The sequence below is a fragment of the Aquila chrysaetos genome, chromosome 26 (assembly GCF_900496995.4).
Source record: "Aquila chrysaetos chrysaetos chromosome 26, bAquChr1.4, whole genome shotgun sequence".
In the NCBI taxonomy this organism is placed as follows: Eukaryota; Metazoa; Chordata; class Aves; order Accipitriformes; family Accipitridae; genus Aquila; species Aquila chrysaetos.
This window is the reverse complement of record NC_044029.1, coordinates 2,518,738-2,541,805: the sequence shown is the minus strand read 5'-3', so window position 1 is coordinate 2,541,805 and position 23,068 is coordinate 2,518,738. Positions and strand designations below refer to the sequence as shown.

The following is a 23,068-nucleotide window of genomic DNA, read 5'->3' as shown; positions in this document are numbered from 1 at the left end:
TAGTAGCTACTGACCAAGAAATTTCTGAGTGGAGACTATACCACAATATGAAAGGATGAATTGTTTAAGTTGGCAGCCAGTTTAGCAGAGCTGGAGAAGAAATTGATGCTAGAGTAAGTACTGTAACCTTTTTTTTTTTTTTTTAACTAAAGCTTTCAGCTTTATCCAACACTAAATGGGATATCATTTTCCTTTTTGTATTTATGATTTCAGCTGGATAAAAAAGTTATCTCTCGACAGTGTGACAGAACTTGTGCTATAGCAGAGTTAGTGTGACAGAGTGTTCTAGTGAATAAACTAATCTAACAACACGTATTCCTGGAGAGGAGATAAGAATAGCTAGGAACAGGATGTTGTACGAGAAAAACTATGCCTAACATCCAGCAGACCAATATAATTAAAGACAGTTTATTATGGGAGAAGTACAGTAGGTTCCAAGAAGTGTATGCAAGGTTCTGCTTTATCTTATGCATTTCAGTTAGGCTACTCAAAATGCTTAGATTTTAAATGATCTTTTCCATAAAACTCTGAAAAACCTGGATGCCTTACATAATATCTAACTTCTGTCAGCAGCCTAGCTATTTGGATGATGATGCCACTTTAGATGATCGTGTCTGGTGATGCCGAATATTTTCCTGAAAGTACTTTTAGAGACATTTTTCATGGCATATACAGAAACAAAACAAAATCAATAGAAACAGCTTGAATTTAAATAACACTATCTAGTAGCTATAATCTAAAGGTTACATTCCATTGCTTATGTGTGGCTCATAATGCACAAAAATAATTCTCAGACCACAGCTAACGCAAGCTAATGGAACAACCCTCATTGACTAGGAAAATCATCCTCACAGTTCTTTTCTGAATTTTATACCAATATTTATTATAACTTTACATTACCACTATGTAAGTACAATAACTGTACTTACAATAACTGTAACTACAAAGTCAGCAAAGACAATTCATTTTACTTGACAGATGATTTGTCAACAGTGAACTGTACTTTGTGAACCCCACTGGCCTTTCTACGAGTTTGTGTTTCTGACTGGTGATGTATTATTTACCCAGGAATAGCTCGGTCGAAGCACTCCACTCCATCATCAAACATATATTTATTACAGACACTTCAAAGTTAGGGTATTTTTCATGTTCAGTTGATTGCTTTGGCAACTTTGATTTAGCCTCCTTCAGAACCCATCCTGTACAGTGAATGAGGGAAAGATCTTACTGGAAAATTAAAAGATCTGTTTTCTAGAGTATGGCCACTAGACTAGGACTCAGGGCACCTTGTTCTATTCAAGACTGCCATTACTATGATGCTGAGCAATATATATATATATGGTATATGGTAACATATCACCATACAGTAAGATTTCTTGAGATACAGTTAGTCTTTCTAGATTCTGATTTTATATTTTAAATTAATAAATTTAGGGGATAATTTCTTTCTAAAGACAACAGGAAAATCAAACTCTATTATATAGCATTGCAATAGCCAGGACTTAAGTCAGATTTATATCCTTGTCCTACAGAACAGAAATACAAGATGCAACATACTGAATTGCAAGAATTAGTTAAGAACAGACAGGTGTTTCACTGTGAGACCACAGGATCAGCTGCATTGGATCATACCACAGCTTCATCTAGCTTCATCTGGTTTCAGCCATTCACCAGCTTCATCTACTATTAGATGCCTACAGAAGAGCGTAAGAATAAGATGGACACACAGTGATCCTTTCCTAGCGTTTTCCCAGTTTCCAGCAATTTGCAGCAAAATGCTTTCCTGAAAGAGAAATGGTGTCTATGCTTAATAGTCCTTCATGGATTTTTCTGCCTGTTTGGTGGTTGATGGAATATGCTGGGAGAAAAAGGGTTGCAGGGAGAGCTGGATTCATCTTCCACCCTCCCTCTGTAACTCTGTTCCATGGGAAATGGACGAAATGGAGGGAATGTCTCTGCATTTTGGATGCCACCAAAGGGTAATAGTTTACTGTAACCTTGTATTGCACTTAGGAAAGATACAGTTAAGATGCAATTAGAATTCAGCTGCTTTTTTTCCTCTCTTCATGAGCACTGGAGGAGCTTCTACTGCTGGAGGCAGTGTTGAGCAGGTGATATGAATCCAAATCTCAGTGGATCCCCACTATACTATGAAATAATTCTATCTAACACAAATTCCTTTGGTAGGACAAAGAGCTTTCAGCTGCCTGGCATTTTTTCAGGAATCATATTCACATCCAAAGGGTAAATGTGTACATCCTTGTTCTGGCTTCAATGAAAGTTAATAACATTTTCTGAAAAAAGAGGTTAGTTTCTTAGAGCAATTTCTGTGCTTGCCTCAGGAACTTTTACAGGATAATAGTAACACTACATTCACCACTTATGAGTAATCATTTTCACTGTTTTCATCTAGCAAGAAAAAAAAACCCTTGAAAATTTACATGAGACCATGACCAATCAAAATATTTTATTTAATTCAGTAAAGATTTTAGACTACTGTTAAAAACTAGTATACTAAGTGTGTATATATATACATGTATACTCACAGTCTTGCTAAAAATACTATGCAAGCCCAACCCTTTATGCTATAATTCCTGGCATCATAAAAACAAATTTAGGTAATTTCAAATTTGAGCAAATCTTTGTACAGCTCTGTGCTAAGCAACACTGGACTAGAAAACAAGTAGAACTGGGTAACAGAGAAAAATTTGAAGAAACTGTTCAAAAAAGGTTTGAAAGAACACTGACTGCACAGACCTTTCTCAAGAAGTTAAATACAGCCATTAAAAAATGGTAACCGTAATTTCATGGATTTGGTAACTGCTGCAAGGTTCTGTGGAGAGCTGTGGAAATGAGATGCCTGTACTGACAGTGCAGTAAACTATCTTATCTTTGAAATTAGGAATCTTGAAAGTACACATGATGGAAGGTTAAGGATTTCTCCTGGCGTTATTTTACAAATCAGATTCAACCTGAGACAGTGTGGCACTTTGTCTACTGTTTTCTTTTGCCTTGTCGGGCTCAGAGGCTCCCTTGCCCCCAGCGCACCAGATTTTAGAGTGAACTCCTCCTTGAACTGCTGATCAGGTGAATTCCCTTCTTTCCTTCCTGTTCTTTCTAGCTCCATTTTCTAATTCCTTTTCTACACTCCCAGTTTATCCCACTTCTACTTATTCTCCTTGTAATTTAGGATCACTTGCTCTTTTGTCATCCTTCATCTGCAGCTACAACAATCTGTTGTTTTGTTTCACATCTGCCTTTTTCCTTTTACTTATTTTTTTTTCTCCCACTTCCCCTTACAAGCCTTTTAAAACAAGTAAAAAATGTTCATTTTAAAATTAAATTACTTATCTAAGATTAAATTACCCCCTGAGATTTGTCTAGAGTTCAGACTAGGTTGGATTTAGGTATTTGAGGTAATCCTAACTTAACATGAGCATTTTTATAGATTAGATACAGGGCAATATCTGCTACTTGCATTAGCTCTTCAATGTTAACAAGCAGCTAATTATAAAGATGATACTCTAAATCCATACCGGAAAAAGTGTGTTTAAATGGGAGCAAAGGTAACTTGAAGCTCTTTACTAAAAAAATAACACTGAACTACCTCTCATCTGTTTCTTTCCTAGAACATTCAAAATCTCAGAAAATAATAATAATATATAAATCAGACACCACTCACCCCATTTCACTGATAAGACAAAGTGATAATAATGAATAAAACCCAGAGGTGTCAGAGCTCTGAGGGCACCCATGGGCCATGCTGCCCATGCCCAGCACCTCCCCAGGCCTCCCCCACCCTGCCCAGGACTCCATTTCAGCTTTATTACATAAAAACTCTATAACCACCTTCTGTAATATTCATCCCCTGCTAACACAGGCTCTGCAACACCAAAAGAAAACTGCGGCATCTTTCAATGAATAATAAAGACGTTACTTGAGTGGGTGGCATGCTGGCACAGCTCTGGCAACTCGCTGGACCGTTTGCATATGGATGAGGTTACATAAACGCCGATCGTCCTGTCCGCGAGCTCCGGCACGCCGACTGCTCCGCTCTCGCTCTCCCACCTCCGGAGCAGGAACTCTCAACTGGCCTCCCCTCCCCACAGACGGAGCCCAGGATCCCGTTCCAGGAATCGGTATTGGTGCCTACAGACAGCGCAAACGCCTCTCGTGGCATCGTACTTGGTCCCGTATGGCTTTTTGTTTTAGAAATTGGGGTGATAGAAATGCAGCTCTCCAGACAAGTTTAATAAACTGCACTCCAGGCGTCATTCCTTCCATCCTTCCTTTGTCAAGGCTAGTGGATCGCAGCAAGAGCTCAAGTGGTCCTACAGGTACAGGTTACCTGAAGATGTACTGGTCAGACTGGTTTTGCTAACGTTTTGTAACATGTTAACGATTATTTCCTATACTACAAGCAAGATCAAAACTAGAGCTGGTTCAATAAACCAAACCAACACCAAGAGTTGTTCTCTAAAATTCTGGTCTAGAGCTGTTTAGCTACATTCCTTGCTATTTGCTGTTTGAAAACTTTCTTGAACATGGATTTTTGCTTGCATAAATTTGAGAAGAATGGCTGGTGCCTACATGAATGCCATATTCATACACAAATAGGGGCATTTGTGTACCGACAAGATAATTTATTCTTTGGAATTATGCTCTATAAAACATTTCAAATAGCCTACCAGAAAACAGAATTAGCAATAAGTAACTGAGATGGTCCATCACATCCCATAAATAGAAAAACAGTCAAATTGCAGAGTTCATAAAAAATATTTATCTAAACTCACGCATGAAGTCATGAATAATAAATATACTTTAGAAATAGATACCACAACAATTCACAACTTTACACTAAATGCTATTATTAGCATTTAATTGAAAATTCATATTAGCAATCAATAATTTAACCTCAGCCATCTCAGATTTGTAATAATGCAATAATCTAAAATAAAAAGCTAAAGGCAGTACTGGGTAAAAGTAGAAAAGCAGTTTTGGGAACTTCCTTGTATCATGGGTTATGAAGTAGGGGTGGTAAGTAGTAAATAGCAAATAATTTTTGAAGGATTTGAAGGCATTCAAATACAATATCTTCCTGAATATAGGGCAATGAAAGAAGAAAATACTGATTCTAGTGTTACGATCATGAACCCAGGTTAACAGTCTGGGTTAGAAAGCAAATGAATACACTTTAGTTAGTTCAATATTCTAAATTCCTTCATTTTCTGTAGGTGGAACTAAAAGTAGAAACAATTCTGCGTGCTGTAAATCCTATAATAAGCCAAAGATTTTTAACTACCATGTGATGTTCTTGTGATTACTAGAAATGTGAGTTTCCAAGGATTCATATCTATTTAAATCTAAAGACTACTAGATTAAGAAGGAAACATGAGTGAATCAAGTGAACTTTCAAAAAACTGTTATTAATTCAGTTTTAGTAGACTTAGATCTCTATATAATTTATGAAAGATAAACTTCATCATAGCCTCACTGGCCACAACATCTCTAATCCCTAACATATTTGTAAGAGTATTACACATATCATCTCATGCAAAAGACCACCAAAGATACTGAACAAAGAGATTTGCCCTCAGTAATCACTTTAAGGTTTTCATGCAGTCTATTTTAGAAGTTAGGAATGTTCTGTTCCCTTTAAAGTATTTCCTGGCCACAGGTTGTGAAAGCCTCATTTTTGATCTGATACTTTTAACTTCACTGAGGTGCTAATTCCTATTCTGCATACATTGTTAACCTGGTATTGAACTTAATTCTGCTTTAAGGAATAAATGCTGTTCAATTTAGTGACATCAACTGAATTAAATATTAATATACATGGGTGTAAATGATTACATAGTTGCAAGGTTCAGATTAAACTGCAAGGAAAAAGCTGAACCTAAGCAAGTGACTTATAAAACTCTCAAGCAATCCAATCGTTCTTTTCATGTCATTTATCACGGCTTGAAAAAAATATCACTTAACCTCTGGAATTACAGTAGGATGACTATGAGAGCATTATAGAATGAGGGCACCATTAGCGTCTCACTTTTTAGGCACACCAACAAACACTCTGGCATTAACTTTGTGAAATCCAGCCAAACTGTCCTTGTGGAGATGACATAGATTATTAGTACTCCCCTGGACTGTTGTGGTTCAGTGGAGAAACAGGTAAGACCTCAGTCCTACAGGAAATAACTTTGAAAAATGTTTTAATCTATTTTTTTCAAGTTCTGAAGTCTGCAATCTACCTTTGTTGATCCTTTTATCTCTTATCTAGATGGGCATAGCTCAGCAATATTCAACCCCGTGGTGCAAAAAGATACAGTATGTACAGCTCAGTGACTTCAGGGGTGGGTCTGACAGAGGGGAGAATTGACCAGGAAGAGGAGATGGCAGCATTATCTTCCTCAGAAATGTTTTCAAATCCACTTAAGACTGCAGCATTAACGTTATCATCCCCAGAAATGTTTTCAAATCCACTTAAGAATTAGGGACCCATTTACTACCAATGGAATCCAGGAGGTAATGTGAGTAATGTTGTTTTTAAGCAACTTTCACAACCAATTACTGGTTTTTTTTGTATCAGTGCAATTTTGTAAGGCTAGGCCATAGGCAGGTATATCCAAACTTTTAAAGTGAGAATAACTTTTATTCACTTAATTTGATTTTCTGTAATGTATAAGGTTCTTCTTAGCATTGTCCCCAAACATGCTTATGTATCATACTACTTCACTCTCCATTTTACTATTAGTTGTCAGTATTTCTGAGCTTCATGCCCTTGGAAGTAAAGGAAAATCTGATTTTCTGAGTTTTGTGGTCTGTGTATTCATACCATTTTGCACTCTGTCTCAAAACAAATATTATGGGTGTATATGAATATGGTACAGGTCTACCTCATGCCTTATGTATGTAATGTACTTATTAACATGCATATCTTCTTTATAACTCAATATTATTTAATATAACTCAAAATTATTTAATTTGAGAAGATTTTAAAAATACTCAAACAAGGCTCTAAGAACAGTGGTAAGTACACTATTTGAATTTTCAGAGATTTGAGTAGTATATTCAAACTGCACGTAAATTGTTCATGTCTGTGGTCAGATAGACTTCTATTCTAACCATATTTAACAGTGGAATGTAAGGATCGGATATTAGGTTAAAAACAAAATGAGAGAAGAGATGGTAGGGATTCGGTTTACATTACTCCTCTTTCTCAGATTAAGTCTACAAAATAGAAAACAAGTATCTTTAGGTCTGACAAATGTTTTACTATATGCTCTCCAAGGAAGAACACATATTTTACATTAATTCTGTGAGAAAAAAATACAGTTTGGTTACTCAGAAATAACAGTACAGTTGATCAGACTGTGAAGGTTTAAACTTTTTCCAAAGGAGAAAACATCAGTACTGGAACAGGGTCTGAATCTCCTATGCTATTTCACTAAAACATTACATCTGATGTGGGGAAAAACCCTCTGAAAAGTCTCAGTATCTTAAGTCAGTCAAAATTACATATTAATCCTCCAATTAAAAGAGAGTTTGTAGAAGATTCCTTTGCTCAAGCAGTCCTATTGCAGAGTATCTAAATTTAGCATGACAAGATCTGATGGTCACAAGCAGACTACAAACAAAATTGAGAAGAATTAGGCTATACATTTACTCACTGACTAATGTCAATATTTATGATATTACAGTTCCATTTTCTTAAGTTTCTCTGTTTGCTGTCAATCTTCACTATTCCTTCTAGAAGACATATGCCAGAAATCATTTATTCAAGTCTGTGACTATAATGATTGAATTGCTTTACAAACAGTTTTGGAAAAAGAAGCCTGACATTGAACACAAAAAGCATGGACAGAGATAAAAGGTATATGTTGATAGGCACTTATAGAGAGAGTGGAAATGTAAAAAAAAAATGCATCAGAGTTAGAGACTACATGCATAAATATAGTCTGATGACTTACATTTTACTGTATTTTCAGTTTAGCCTGTGTCTTCATTTGTAGTAGGCTGTTTCAAAACCAGCTCTGATTAATTGGTGTATGAAGAGCATATAGCTGAATATTACGTTTATGACACTACAGGGTAAAACTGCCAATATAATAGGAATACATCAATAACAGAAAATAAAAGAAATGCTTGCAGCTTTTTGCATCCAACTCCCATTGCTTTTATTATAAAACATAGCTAAAAGCTCTACAATTATCCTGCAGTTTGCCCAGTCTTCTGTAAAGTTTGTTTGGGGATTCAATGGATCATTAAAACAGATGCATCTTTATCTCTTGTTTAGGCTTTTACAATGTAGAAGTCAACAAAACATTAATCCAATTATTTGTTATTTCTTCTGTAGAATTTATATGATCTTTGGGTAAGTTCAGTGGCATGCAATGCATTATGACTATCATGTCGTCAGTAAATAAATGCCCCAAGTATTTCTTCTACATATTTTACAGCTGTAAGGCTTCTGTTCTTCACTATTTTATAATCTAGTCTATTACATACCCTTAAATCACCATTCATATACTTTGAAATGCAGAGATTTGTAAAAGAAGTATGAAGATTGATATGAATAATGCATTAATAGAAATGTATGTGTGAAAGCACCAGAAGAAACAGTACTACGAAGGGTTACAGGTGTGGTCTGTACTGACAACCAAGGACACAGCTGACAGTGGTAAAACACTAAGGAATGTATTACTGTCGAGACAAGAAGGAGTGTGCTCTGATAAAACAACAGCACAGATGATTTATCAGCAGAAGACCCTATGCTACATAGGAGGACAGCAACAACATTACAGCACATTGCACGTGATGTTCATCTTCCTGTTATTCCAAAAGGAAGACAGACTGTAGCCTTAAAATATCCGAGATAAGGAAGCAAAACCAACGAGCACCACTGAAGTAAACAAAATTTTGGATCAAAAGGACCATACCACAGCAACTGCTGACTCCTAAAGATTTATCCAAAAAACAGTTTGCTATTGCTAATCAAAAGGAACCCAACAGATGCAATGAGGTCAGCCTTCCATGTCATACGCAAGTGACCATGGACAAGCAACCTGGACACACACACGTGCACACCTTGATGCTTTTGAATATTGAGTGTGAGACTGAGTGACATTCGTAAGAGAACGCGAGTGACTGTAAACAGGTTTGCCTGAAACAAGAATCACCTTCGCCTTCTGTAACATTTCGTACTGACTTTAGCTGCACGAATTCCCCCCAGCAGCTCTGCCATTGCGACTTAAAATTCCACGGTCGGTTTGCAGTTGTTAATAATATACAAGGAAGTGCAGAATCATCCCCGAATGTGTGGCTCTGTTCCCTACAGTGCAGTCCTATAATTGATGGTAAAGACTTCATAGACTTGCAGTTTAAAAATTTCAAACTGCATATGCATTTCCGATTGAGGAGGCATCAAACAGCACTGGGAGCAGAGACCAGCTGCTGGAGCTGTCTCCTCTCATCATGTCCCTCTTCTATCAGCTAGAGTCAGGTTCCCTCTGCCTTTTCTTTTTTTTCGTCTTTATGATGCGACAGATATTTTGGTCTTTTTGCACAGCCTATCAGCTTCAAAGGGAAGGTGGAAGTTGGGAGGGAAGTGATGTTATCCTTATTTTACAGTCTGGTTGTTGTGGTTGGCTACTGCAAAATTAGAGTTGTGGGGTCGAAACTGTAAGCTTAAGATGTCTCCCACTTTGCGAGAGGGTGCATGGCTCATTTTATTAAAATCTATGAATTAAATCCACTTTATCAAAGTGCTTAGTTTAACCACACAGAGATTTAAAAGGGGAAGTAACTGCTGCAAAACAGACAGTAAATTACAATTAAGGTATATACTTTCAAATATATAACTTACCACTGTGAAAGCTGCCTTATGCCAACATGCCTACACTTACCTAATTAAAATTCTGCCTTAATTAAGTACTTATATCTGTTTTCTGCCCTTGGAGGAGGGAGGATATTAACAGCTTTGGAGGAAGACCACTTTGCCAAAACTGCAACCATATGGCAGCAAACAGAAAAGGACCAGCCTAACAAGGTTTCATCTGCTAAAAGAAAGTTTGACTTCTGAGTGAAATTTTAGCTTTTATAGGCAGAATCATACTAGGGAAGATGAAGGCTTCATGCCTGAGTAGTGGCAGTGGAGCAGATGGAATAAAGAGAAGAAACTGAGCATGTAGCTTCTGGCAGTCAAAGGTCTGCGCAATTTCCATTACGTGTTGCAGCTGTGTAGGGCATAACGTGAACTCTCCCTCCTCTCATTCAGCTTTTCTGGCTGTGGTCCCACCTGATTACATCTTTTCCTAGTCTGCTTTACTTTCCCAACCTTTGTGCTCAAAATCACATCTCTCACAAATCTGAAGAGTAAAATTTTTTGCAATATTCCCCACACTGTGAAGGAGGAGTCATTGATGACAATAGCCTTGGTCATATCAGTAGAGAAGGCAAAACAAACAAAGAAAATAACTTTTGTATGATGACTGCCTACAACTTTCATCCTGATATGAAAGATCAGAAAAAATACACTACAAAATGCACTCTAATACAGTGCTCAATGACTACTATCATTCCCTGGCATTAAATATGTACTACATGAACTAGAAACATGCATCTGTAGTGGGCACATCCAGAAGCAATAAAGTCTTGCTTGCGGAAAAACTTGATGCAAACTGCAGTTGCAGGGTTTCTTCTGAACACAGCACAACCCACTGCAGCTCTACTACTTTCAAATGAGATATGGTTCACGTGCAGTGAACTCAGGCATATCTGTCAGTGTCCCAGAGTCCTTCTGGTTTTAAAGTAGCTCTAGAAGAGCCAACTCATAGGTTTCTCTGAAGTTGTAGATGTGATAATACATACTGCTAAAGTAAATATTTTAGAAAATTTGCTAGCTCTGTTCAAAGTGATTTTTTTAGTCTGGTATAATTCTGTTGCATACACCCCTTCCAGTAACAAGCAGCATTAGTCTCTGAAAGGCGCTCAGTCAGGTAGCCTCACTGAGCAAAGGTTGGAGCCTTGATATTGATGCTTAGATATAGATGCTGAATGTGATGCTAGGATTACCTCCAAGCATAAGGAAAAGCACTGTTCTCACAGAAGGGCAACAAATAAACTTTGTAAAAACCAAACTTGCTAAATGTAGTAAGAAATTTGCTTATTTCAGCTGTAAGAAAAAGGCTTGCCAGTATATTATGTTCGAAGCCAAAATTGTAGATCAAGAAACAGAAGATAATTCAGTAAATTGTACCCTGTATGCCCCTAGGTGGAACAATGAGGGCATTCGGCGGTAGGTACATGCTCAGCTGACCAGAGAAATCCTGACTACAGTGCACTTGTGTGCACACAGCAACTGGATAGTGCGTTTATGGATAGCATCCAAACAAAAGGATTCACGATTAGCAGAATTATAAAATCATAAATCACCCTCCATGTGCTAGAACATATTTGACAGAAGTAGTTCTCTCAAAAGCCCAGCAGAATCCTAAACTGATTGTAGTTTATTTTGATACAGAATGACCTTCAACAATTATTTTCCTTGTCATTATTTTCATTGCTCTGACTTGAAACAATTCTTGCTTTAATCATGATGATATGATATCCATTACCCATGTTAAAAAAAAAAATTCTCTGAAGTAGATAATTTCTTGATTATTCCCTTTCAAGTGACTTGCAAATGTAAATAAACTCTGAATCACACACCTCCGAACAGCTACTGAACTCCAACTAACACAGAAATGCTGCTATGCATGCCTTGAAAGACTTCTTTATTGTAGAAAAAATTGTTTATAATGAGGCAAAGAAAATATGAAATTGAAGTGTTTCTTCTTTTTGCTTTACCTTGTAGACAGGTTCCATCTAAATCATGTTATCACAGTGGTCACAGAATCATTACAAAATAGGCTCAGAGTGACTGAAAACAGTGACCTAATCCGTTCAAATGTGTCCCCTCAAGGGACACAAGGTCAGCCAAGGTCAGTTATACCCCAACAATTTTTTTTTTTTTTTTAAATTCTGGCAAATATCCAGAAGTCTTTAAGACTCTGCTGAAGGTAACAGAGGTTATAATCTCCCTAATAATCTATTTGGATGCTTCACTACATTGCCTTTATAATTTTGTCCTGGGGAGAAGAGGATGAGATTCATTTCAGCTAGTTTTAGACAGCTACGTCTGAGGAGATCCTCTAGGCTCTCTTTATAGATACTTGTAGTGCCATTTCCCATGCTTCAGACTTTTAGATATGATGAACAATACCAAAGAAGTGCTGGCTTATCTAACTCAGTATTAGTGGCTCAGACGTACTCAACGCAGTCTACACTGCAGAAGTCTGAATTTAGACATTAAGAATAAGATTCATCTGTCTGACCTACCATTATTTTCATCAAGCCCACATTTCCTTAACTTGCTTATAAGAAAAACATGAGACAATGTCAAAACCTTAACTGAAGTCCAAATACTGGGCATCTACTGCTCCTTCCTTACCTACAAATTCTGCTATCTGCTCCTAGCAGGGAATTAGATTGCTTTGATAGGTTTGCTCTTGGCAAATCCATGTTGTCTCTTACTTACTTCTTTGCTATTTTCTAGCTACTTTGAGTAGTTTATCTGTTCAGTGACTTTTCCATGAACTGAAAATAATTCCCCACATTCTCCTTACTTTCCCCTTTTAAACATAAGTTTTACATCATTCTCTTTTAGTCTGCTGGTACCTCATCCATTCTGCAAGAATTCTCACAGAAACCCACTAACAGATCTAAGTTTTTCAGAGAGTTATATAACACAAAATAAAGTTCATTAAATCAATTTTAAGATACCTAACCTATATAACCTGTTCTTTCCTTATCTACAATTGAGGTTCTCACCCTAGGATTAGCTGGGCATGTCACATGCTCACCAATGACCTTTTCAGTAAACACGTGTGATAGAAAGTCATTGTACGTTTCTGCCTTCTCTGCACCTACTGTGAGCAGCTTTTCCTTTCCTGCAGTACCTCTCTTAGTTGCCAAAGATTTCTTTGTTCTTCTTCCCCCTATTAATGTACTAATATAATTATTTTATATTAAATCTTCATTTCACTTGCTAGTTGCATCTCACTGAGTGCTTTGGCACTTCTGACTTGTCTCTACATGCATGTGTTATTCTACCATGCTTCGTAAATAGAGAAATTCTCCTCATTATGTCTAAGGCGAAAGAAAAGATGACAATTTAGCCAAGCTGATCTTTTACAGTTTCTCTTCTTCACATTGGTGAAGCTTGTACTATGGTCTTTAGTAGTGTTTTGTTGAAGAACTGTCCTGGCTTCGGCTAGGATAGAGTTAATTTTCACAAGAAGCTGGGACGGGACACAGCCAGGACAGCTGACCAAACTGGTCAAGGGGATATTCCATACCACATGACCTCATGCTCAGTACATAGACTGGGGGAGCTGGCAGGAGAAGGAGGAGGGATCGCAGCTCGGGAACAGGCTGAGCATCGGGCTCCGGGAGGTGAGCAATTGCATCATGCCTCACTCGCTTTACATATTCTTTCATTAGTGTTACTGTTATTATTCTCCTTGTGTTGTCCTAGTAAACTGTCCTTGTCTCAATCCATGAGTTTTTACCTTTTTCTTCCAGTTCTCCTCCCCATCCCACCGGGGGTGGGGGAGGAGTGAGGGAGCAGCCGCGTGGTGTTTAGTTGCCAGCTGGGCCTAAACCGCAACAAGAACCCACAGATTTCTCTTTAACTTGCACCCTAAAGAGTTTTTAAAATAAATTCTCTGAATTTATTGACATCTACCTTCTTGAGACTTTTTTTCCTGGGCAGTCTGTAACTGTAATTTCTTTCCCAACACGTGCTGTGGTAACTAAAATCTCCCACTACTATCAAGTCCAATGACTTTGGATACATACCAAGAACAACCATGTTCTTTTCTGCTTTCCTGGACACCAACAGATGTTTAACAGCTCTAACTAATCCTATTTTCGAGATCTCAACTCAAAGCAACCATTATATATTTGAAATACAAGCCAACATTTCCTCCCTTCTTCCCTTCTTACTGAAGAAGTTATGTCCTCTGCATGACTGGACTACTGGTGTAATACATATGATAAATTCTCTGCAATGCCAATTTTGTCATAATCTTCAAGTAATTCTTGTCTATTCCTCATTAATTCTTCTGTTAATTCTTCTTTACTCCTCTTTCTTCTACCATTAGCATACAAACAGTTAAGATACCTGGCAAACTGACCCATGACTCTTTGTCTAGTCACTTCTTTAATCCTGTTTTAAATAATCCTGTCTTTCTCAGAGGTTAGACCTACGTCCAAATTGCATTATTTAAGATGAAGATTTTTGTCCTTGCCACATGGTTCTTAACTTAAAGTTCTCTTCTCTCAGAATAGAAGCCATGTAGTTATATTTAGGGTGTATCTGACTGATGCTTGACTTGGACGTGAGAGGAGAGAAAATAATGTCTCTTGAATCTTCAACCTCTTTATCCACTGCCACAGAGCCTTATAAGTGCTTTGGATTTGCTTAGGATCATTCTTGGCAGTATCATTAGTATTCTTTATCGCACACCAGTGATCGGTAGAATCCTTTGTAACCTGGCAAATTTGGAATCTTGTGAAGAAACGTGCCAGCCATAATGTAAGTGCCAGGTAGTGCAGATGTCTCCGCATCACCTTGAGCAGAAGGTCACTAGCCAGCACCATCTTTTATTTCCTCTTGGTAACAGAGGTTTTGTACTCTGTGGGCTAGTGGGGTGGGTGTGGGGGGTGTTGTTTTGGGTTTTTTTTCGGGTTGGTTTGGTTTTTTTGTGGTTTTTTTTGTTGTTGTTTTTGGTGGGGTTTTTTTTGTTGTTTTTTGTTTTTAAATCATTGAGATTAGTTCTTACTTGCTCCCTGGTCAGCACGCCTGCTTTTGATTTCAGCGGTAAGCTATTCAGATGTTGAAAGCTACATGCCCTCAGAGAACATTGGCAGCCATCTTCCCCTCCGTAGTTTCAAGTTTACTCCTCCAGTACCTGTACTGCTATCAAACTCAAAGCTCTGCTATAATTTTTTTGTTTCTAAATGCATGCTGCGGATGAAGTCCTCACAACCATACTCAGCCGGTTTTGATTCTCTCCTTTCACTGCTCCTCTGATTGCTTCTTAAGAGATTCCCCTGGAGATCTAAAAGAAGTCTTTCCAGATTTCACCAGTAGGAAAATATAGGTCAAAGTTCCTGTAAATCCATTCAAGGATTTCATCACAAGATGTCATCATTGTCTAATTTTAAATATAGCTATTGAATTATCAGTCTATGATATATTTCCTCTCAAATATTTTTCACTGAGCATGAGATACTATGTAGTATAAAAAGCTCTTCATGCCTGGTAGATTAAGAATATTTGTGCTTGAATTTAATATATTTTTGTTTTTACTAACAGTACATAAAAACACAGAAGTATTATATGAAATACAAGACTAAGTAAATACTAAAATGAAGGATTCCATATCAAGCTACATTTTGTCTTCAGTATTAGCAGAAATTTTACTGTTTCCTAAAAAGTTATTAGGCAAGAAAAGTGAAGTTTCCTGAATATACTGCTCAATAATCTAGATTTTTTCAGTTCAGCCCTAAGAGAAATCTCTTTGACTTGTACACTCTGAACATTAAATACATTATTTTTAATCTCTACTGGATAATCTTTTTTACACATATATTCAATTAAAACTAACAAAACTCATATTTATATATAAACTGACGAAGTATTTCAAAATGATATTACTTGATACCATACTACTTAATTTTTATTCCTAAGCAAAAGCCAGATCTTTACATTTGGCTGTGTTATGCTTAGCACAGAGCCAGGAAGGAGAAGAGAGAAGGTGAACGAAAAGTTCTGGGATGGAATTTAGGTCCTCAGTACTCCAACACTTGGACAGATAAAACCCTAAGTAAAACACATAGGGATTCAGACAATCCTAGCATCTGTAAGTAATTAGAGAGGGGCTATGTGAGGCACCTCTGAGGAACACCGAGGCACCTGAGACGCTTCTTGCCAATAAACTATAGGAGTTTAAATAGAAGAAGCACACACACAAAAAGTTGATTTGCTGCAGAAAACTTCAAAGTAACCCCTTCACTGGGGCCAAAGACCTATCAAAAAATCTCTTAGGTTGTATTATCAGTAGAGAAAAACTTGTGTATTGCCTTGTGGTAGTTAATAAGTGGTAATTAACAGAAGCTAAAATCTTAAGTCAAGTAAAACCTGTTGTTAAATATATAAATATCACTGCAACAAGTCTCCGCTTGATTGGTTACTCCAGTCTAATGGTGAGAAATAAAGACTCCTTATTTTCTGCTAGATAACCCTATTACTTTGTTAATAAAACAATAAGAATATACTTGAAATATAACATGTTTGGTCTAATGCATTTAATGCATTTGATATTATAATAGTTCCCTTTGCTGCCTAATCTGTGTTTGACTGAACCTGGAAAAGGCATAAAGGTATGAAAAGTGGAAAACATACATGTGAGCCTGCATATACACCAGCTCTATAGCAGAAAGAAACGTCTTTAGTCCAGTCTGTATGTACAGCAAAATTGACTTAAAGAAAAGTAGTTGTATTTTGATTAAGAGTACATAGCTTGATTTCTTCATTAAGAGCAGAATCAGATTATCGTTCTAAACTAGCTAAAGACCATTAAGAATTGACATAAAAGAAAACGTGTTCGTTTGCAGGAAGCTGCACAACGAATAGAAAAAAAGTTGGGACTCAGAGTCCCCTCTGGGAAAAGAAGAAGTGAAGAAAAGAGTGGATCTCCTGCCAACTGAAAGAGCTGAAGAACCAAATGCCACATTTGAATGCCAAGAAAAATAATGCATGCAGAAGCCACAAAATGGCTGATGACAAGAGTCTGAGATATTTTCTGATCTTAAAAGAAAAAAGTAGAAAAAGCAAAGCAGTGATCAGTCATAGGAAGGGAAAGAGTAGTGCTTATACATCACTAAGTTATGCAAATTTGCGTACGCACACTCGCTTTTGTCTGATGTTGCATTTGGTGCCTGTGTACTACTGTGGTGGGTTGGCTCTGCCTGGATGCAGGTGCCCACCAAAGCCGCTCTATCGCTCCCCTCCTCAGCTGGTCAGGGGAGAGAAAATATAATGAAAGGCTCATGAGTCGAGATAAGGACAGGGAGAGATCACTCACCAATTACTGTCACGGGCAAAACAGACTTGACCTGGGCAAATTAGTTTAATTTACTACCAATCAAATCAGAGTAGGAGAAGGAGAAATAAACCCAAACCTTAAAACACCTTCCCCCCACCCCTCCCTTCTTCCTGGGCTTAACGTCACTCCCGAATTCTCGTGAGTCCTTCCCACAGGCTGCAGTCCTTCAGGCACAGCCTGCTCCAGCGTGGGTCCCCCACGGGGTCACAAGTCCTGCCACAAAACCTGCTCCAGTGTGGGCTCCTCTCTCCATGGGTCCACAGGGCGTCTGCTCCCCCGTGGACCTCCCCGGGCTGCAGGTGGAGATCTGCTCCACCGTGGACCTCCCTGGGCTGCATGGGGACAGCCTGCCTCACCGTGGTCTTCCCCACGGGCTGCAGGGGAATCTCTGCTCTGGTGCCTGGAGCATCTCCTCCCCTCCTTCTGCACTGACCAGGGGGTCTGCAGAATTGTTTCTCTCACATATTCTCATTCTTCTTTCCTGGCTGCAGTTTCTGTTCCACAGCAACTATTCCCCCTTCTTAACTATGTTCTTCCAGAGGCACTACCACCACTGCTGATGGGCTCGGCCTTGGCCAGCGGCAGGTCCGACTTGGAGCCGGCTGGCATTGGCTCTATCAGACACAGGGCAATCTTCTAGCAGCTTCTCACAGAGGCCACCCCTGTAGCCCCTCCCGATACCAAAACCTTTCCATGCAAACCCAATACATTCCACCCCTCGCCTCTGTGAATCACATATTTAAGAATTGTCATTAAAATCCACATTCTTCACACAATATTCACAAACTTCACTCACATCACCAGAAAAAAGATTCCCACACCAAAATCAAAATGTCATTACAACACTGAATGAAAGTGGACAATTTACACACAATCCACCCCTTGTCTCTTCACCACAATTACAACAATTGAGATTCCCCACAATCATCCCGATCTCTAACATTGTTCGGTCCATGTTTTGCCTGTTACCTCTCCCAATTACTCTCCTTGTCTCGAATTCCTGCAGCCCTCCATTGGGCACCAAAAAGGACTTTGGGGGGTTGACCCTGGCTGGACACCAGATGCCCACCAAGCCGCTCTATCACTCCCTTCCTCAGCAGGATGGGGAGGGGAGAAAATGAGATGGGAAAAAAACCCCTCGTGGGTCAAGATAAAGGCAGTTTAATAAAGCAAAAGCAAAGGCCACGTGTGGAACCAAAGGAAAACAAAATATTTACTCCCTACTTCCCATCAGCAGGAGATGTCCAGCCACTTCCCGGGAAGTAGGGCTTCAGTGTACATAGCGGTTGCTCCAGAAGACAAACGTCATAATAACAAATCCCCCCCACCCTTTCTCTTAGCTTTTATTGCTGAGCAGACGTCCTATGGTCTGGACTATCCCTTTGGTCAGTTTGGGTCAGCTGTCCTGGCTGTGTCCCCTCCCAAAATCTTGCCTACCCCCAGCTTGCTGGTGAGGGGGAATGTTGGAACGACAGCCTTGATGCTGTGCGAGTAGGCAAAACGCTGGTGTGTTACCAACACCTTTCTAGCTACCACTACAGAGCACAGCACTATGAGGGCTGCTGTGGGGAAAATTAACTCCATCTCAGCCAGACCCAGTACAACTACCATGATAAAAAATAGTAAGCAGCAAATCCTGAATTACTTATAATATCTTCAGAGATTATTAACTATCTCCTAACCTAGAGCTTCTCTATGAATAATTCTTTTCAACACTGTAAGTTTCAGAAAGAAAAAGGTAGCCTGCCAGGACAACATGTCTAGCACTTTTCATAATATTGCCCCTTACTCCTTTAGAAAAAAATAATCTGAATCTGCTTGTTTGATCTGCAATTATATTTGTATTCACAGCAGTTATTTTCTCTTTTTCCTAGATTCCCTTCTCACTGTCCAGCTACTGTTAAAACAGCTGTGTCAACTCTAATTGGTAAGACACGGTTTTGTCCTGTACAGGTACAATGCTCCGTGAAAGGGACGGTTGTTAAAATACTTTTCTTTTTAAATTTTAAGCGATAAGGTACATAGTCTCCTGCCCAATACATAAACCCAAGTAACTGCATGCAGTTGCTAGCAAGGATGTATCAGTACAGGTGAGTTCACATAGCTTTGCCTCAAGACCAAATTATTTGGACATAAAACTCAGTTTTCCTTCCATGTGTTAGGAAGAAGACATAGTAAAATACTTCCAAAATTCTTACTAGCACAGTTGCACAGGTTTATGCTGACAAACCAAGAGGCTAGTCATGACTTAGAGTTCTTAGAATTCACCGTGGTAGGGGAGGTTTGCAAATTTTCCCATCATCGCTAACACCAGTCACTGGCTATCAGCAACATTTTCAGCCTTGTGCCAAATATTTGCTCAAAGCAGCATTAGATAATATAATGCTTTAAAAAGTGTCAGTAGCTATTGGATATACTCAGGGTCCCATCATTCCAAACAAAAACTCAGCTAAAAAAGATTGAAAAATATCCCCCTAGTAGAAAGGCTTCAGTACAAAGACATTAATGGAATATTTTTTCTGGTAAGATTTCAAAACAACATTAATGACTCCAATATGCTATTTAAAGTAACAGCTCCAGGATACTGGGCCTAATGCATCTCTAACAGTAAACAACATTGATTCTGTTCATGGTTATACAAATACCTACAAATTATTTCAACACAGTGGGTTAGTTAGCAATATCTTATCCACAGTTTCCCTATAGACATTTAAGTCAAAATTAAACAACAGTTGTTTTTCCTTACTTGTAGTGTGATCATTCATCTCCCCCAGTCCAGTATTAATTCCAGCATCTATTGAACTCATGATTTTATCAATCTACAAAAGAGAGAACAGTGAAAACAATTGATGGGCCCCATCTTTGTTACTTTATTTTAGTTTTGCATGCATAAATTTATAGCATTATTACTCTCATTAGGAAAACAACAATCAAAATTGCAAAGTGCAGAAATCAAAAGGTAGACAATTAATTTCTCCACTGATTTTTATTTTGCAACATTTCTATGTTAGCAAAAGCTAAAGCTTGAGACTAGTATTTCTTTTTCTACAGTACAGTTCCTTTCATACTGACAACTCTGGTCATCTAGGTATAACCACTAGAGGTCCATTTAAGCGGTAATATTAACACATAAGAATATTGCTTTGTGTGTTATAAAGTACTAAAGCAATTGTTCAATTAAGATTTCCTGAGAATTTCCTAGCTCCCTTTTTTCCATCTGCCCCAAGGCCAGTGAATAGGTATGAAACATAGCTGTGTCCCACATACTGCAGAATGGTGGTGTTTGTGAAACAGCACTACATTGATCCCAAAACTCATTTGCACACTGCTAAATTACATTGAACTTACTATGTGAACACTATTTTATTTGCCATAAGAACAGGACAAAACAAAAAGTGAATCAAAAGGCTGGCGTTGTCTAAGGATGCAGACACAGAGAACCAGGTTTTACTGAGCTTAATATTAGGACTATTAGGAAAACTGTCTCCTTTTTAAAAACTATGTATTAGTCGCTGGTGACAGAAGAAAATCTGGGAATTATGTCAGCACCTGCAGATTTAAAATTCATAACTTTTTTTTTTTAAATAAACTACATTTTTCTTACTCTTAAGATCAAACCTTGATGTCCCCCTAAAAAGACAAACTTGGACCTGACTGGTATCAATATTTCATAACAATATATCCAAGTTATTGAGATCAAAACCTGATCTTAAGCATCTTTCAGCTGAGAAAGTATCTCCTTTACAACAACAACTACCTTCGGATGCCCTATCAAACCCAACATTTAGATAAGCTGGAAACCATTTTCTACAAAAATAACCAATCACACAAACAAGCTCTGGGGTCTTTCTGAAATAAAATAGCACTCTGGAGATATATACATTTCCCCATAGCAGTTGTTTTAAAGGGAAATTCTTGCTTCTCTGTAATAGCAGTAAAGATCTAAACATTTCCCACTCTTAATTTACCTCAGTAAGATGGGAACTTTTGTGTCTATGAAGAATCATTTACATTCTTGAAATTTAGCACAGGAGAAAAAAAAAATTAAAAATAAGGTGTCTAAAAATTATTTTAAATCTAGTTCTAAAACTAAAATGAAGTCTCTTGTATGAGCAAGCATGTGCACTACAAACTCAGTGTGGACATTTCTTTTAATAGTCCCGAATTCATCGTAGCTATAAGTGTATTCCCACTTCACCCAAGAGTCAGGTATATGCCAAGCATTCTGTACACAGGCTACATACCAGTTAGAGGATATATGTTAGATAGGGGGGGTTTGTAGAATGCATAATCAACCTAAAAATCTTAGACTCTCCATTCCTGCCCTTTTATCTCTTGCTGGCAGGCATCACCATAGTGGGAATTAATTAGCAAATATGTAAATAATGGGCATAGCTACTACGAATTTTACCAATTTTATTAGTGTCAGTGGCTCGGGCTTTAGTAGAAAATAATTTCAATGTCACAACAAATTGTAGAATTACTTCTGGTTAACTTCATTCACTATGGAAACAATAGACTTCATTAAGTGTGCAGCATTTTGAACAGAAATGCATGGCATTTTGTGCCAGCTGTCAAACTACCATGCATTACACTATGACATATTCTCTGAGGATTTGCAGTGTGGAAGATTCACTTTTTATTTTATGTCTGAAACTGATAACAATAACAGCATTTTCACAACACCATATGTTTGCTTGTACTTAAAAATGAACAAAACTTACTTCTTCCCATTCTGATGTAAAGGAAGGTGTTCTCTCTGAATTCCCTTTGGAGCACTGTTGGTTTGGTGTGGGTTCACTCCAGTTGCTTCTTGCTTTTTTGTCATTTGGTGGATGGGTGATAAGATTAGAATCAGATTTTGAAACATTTTTGCACAAATGCATTTCAAGCAAAGTCTTTGGTAACGACCGTATTCTCCCAAGTGTGCACGCTCGCTCCACAAATCCCCCAGCGGTAATAACCCATTGTTCACTTATCCTTGCTGACGTGCCAACCAATGTATGATTTTCGACTGGTTTAGTTTTAGTATGAAATATGGTTCTGTTTACAACTGGTGGCTTTTTTTTCTTAACGGGAGGATCAGCGTTGCTTTCTTTCCGTAGCTGTATCTGCTGCGCTGTGCTCTTGCTCAAAATGCTTTTCTCCAGTGGACCACCGCACCGGTTTGCTTTGCTGTACAGCTGGAGTGGATTTTCAGGTGGGTCACACACAGGTGATGATCCATGAAGTAAACCTGCAAACTGCTCAGCGGGGTGTCCTTCAGGAAGCTCACTTTCGGTGGATGTTTCTCCCTGGCAAAGACACTCTGAAACGAGAGAGTACCTTGTGAAAAAACAGGGCGATAAAATACCACAAACAGCAAAACCCTTACTCTCCGCAAAATGACTTTGGTATGCTGCTTGGTTCTTTCTTCTGTATAGAAACAAAAGACGCTTACGCCATGAATTGATTTATTAGTCTCTTAAAAAACAATTCTGTCCCTAAACTTGACTATTTTATCCTGACTGGTTGAAAAACAGCTGAAAACACTCAGTGCTACACATAAATTCCAGGAAAAAACAAATCTATAAAATAAAATAGGTCATTGCTATTCCATCAACTTGATGGTGTCTCTTAATTTGTTATTGAGTTGAAATGTGTACAAATTATACAGTTTAGTATGATGAATTAGCTAGTTAGTTTGTAGGTAGTAAAACACATGAAGAACCATTATTGTCAGGAGTATTGTTAGTAACTCTTCTTTTTATAGTCATTATAATAATAGTGAATTTACACTATGATGCCTTTTTACTGACAGTCTCTAAAGACTAGATCTGAGCATTGTTTTTATTTCTGGGAACTTTCGAGAATAGATT

At 38.0% G+C, this 23,068-nt stretch overlaps 1 protein-coding gene across 13 annotated transcripts in view; it reads right to left on the bottom strand.

Annotated features, from left to right (window-relative positions):
* Positions 1-23,068, bottom strand: part of ANKS1B (ankyrin repeat and sterile alpha motif domain containing 1B) — a 443,348-nt gene that overhangs the window by 201,882 nt on the left and 218,398 nt on the right. For all 13 annotated transcript variants that reach the window (XM_030002651.2, XM_030002653.2, XM_030002652.2 and 10 more), the window contains 2 exons: positions 21,935-22,518; positions 19,957-20,029 (listed from right to left, as the gene is read on the bottom strand). In XM_030002651.2, coding sequence (XP_029858511.1) covers positions 19,957-20,029; positions 21,935-22,518 — 657 coding nt within the window. The remainder of the gene's footprint in view (positions 1-19,956; positions 20,030-21,934; positions 22,519-23,068) is intronic.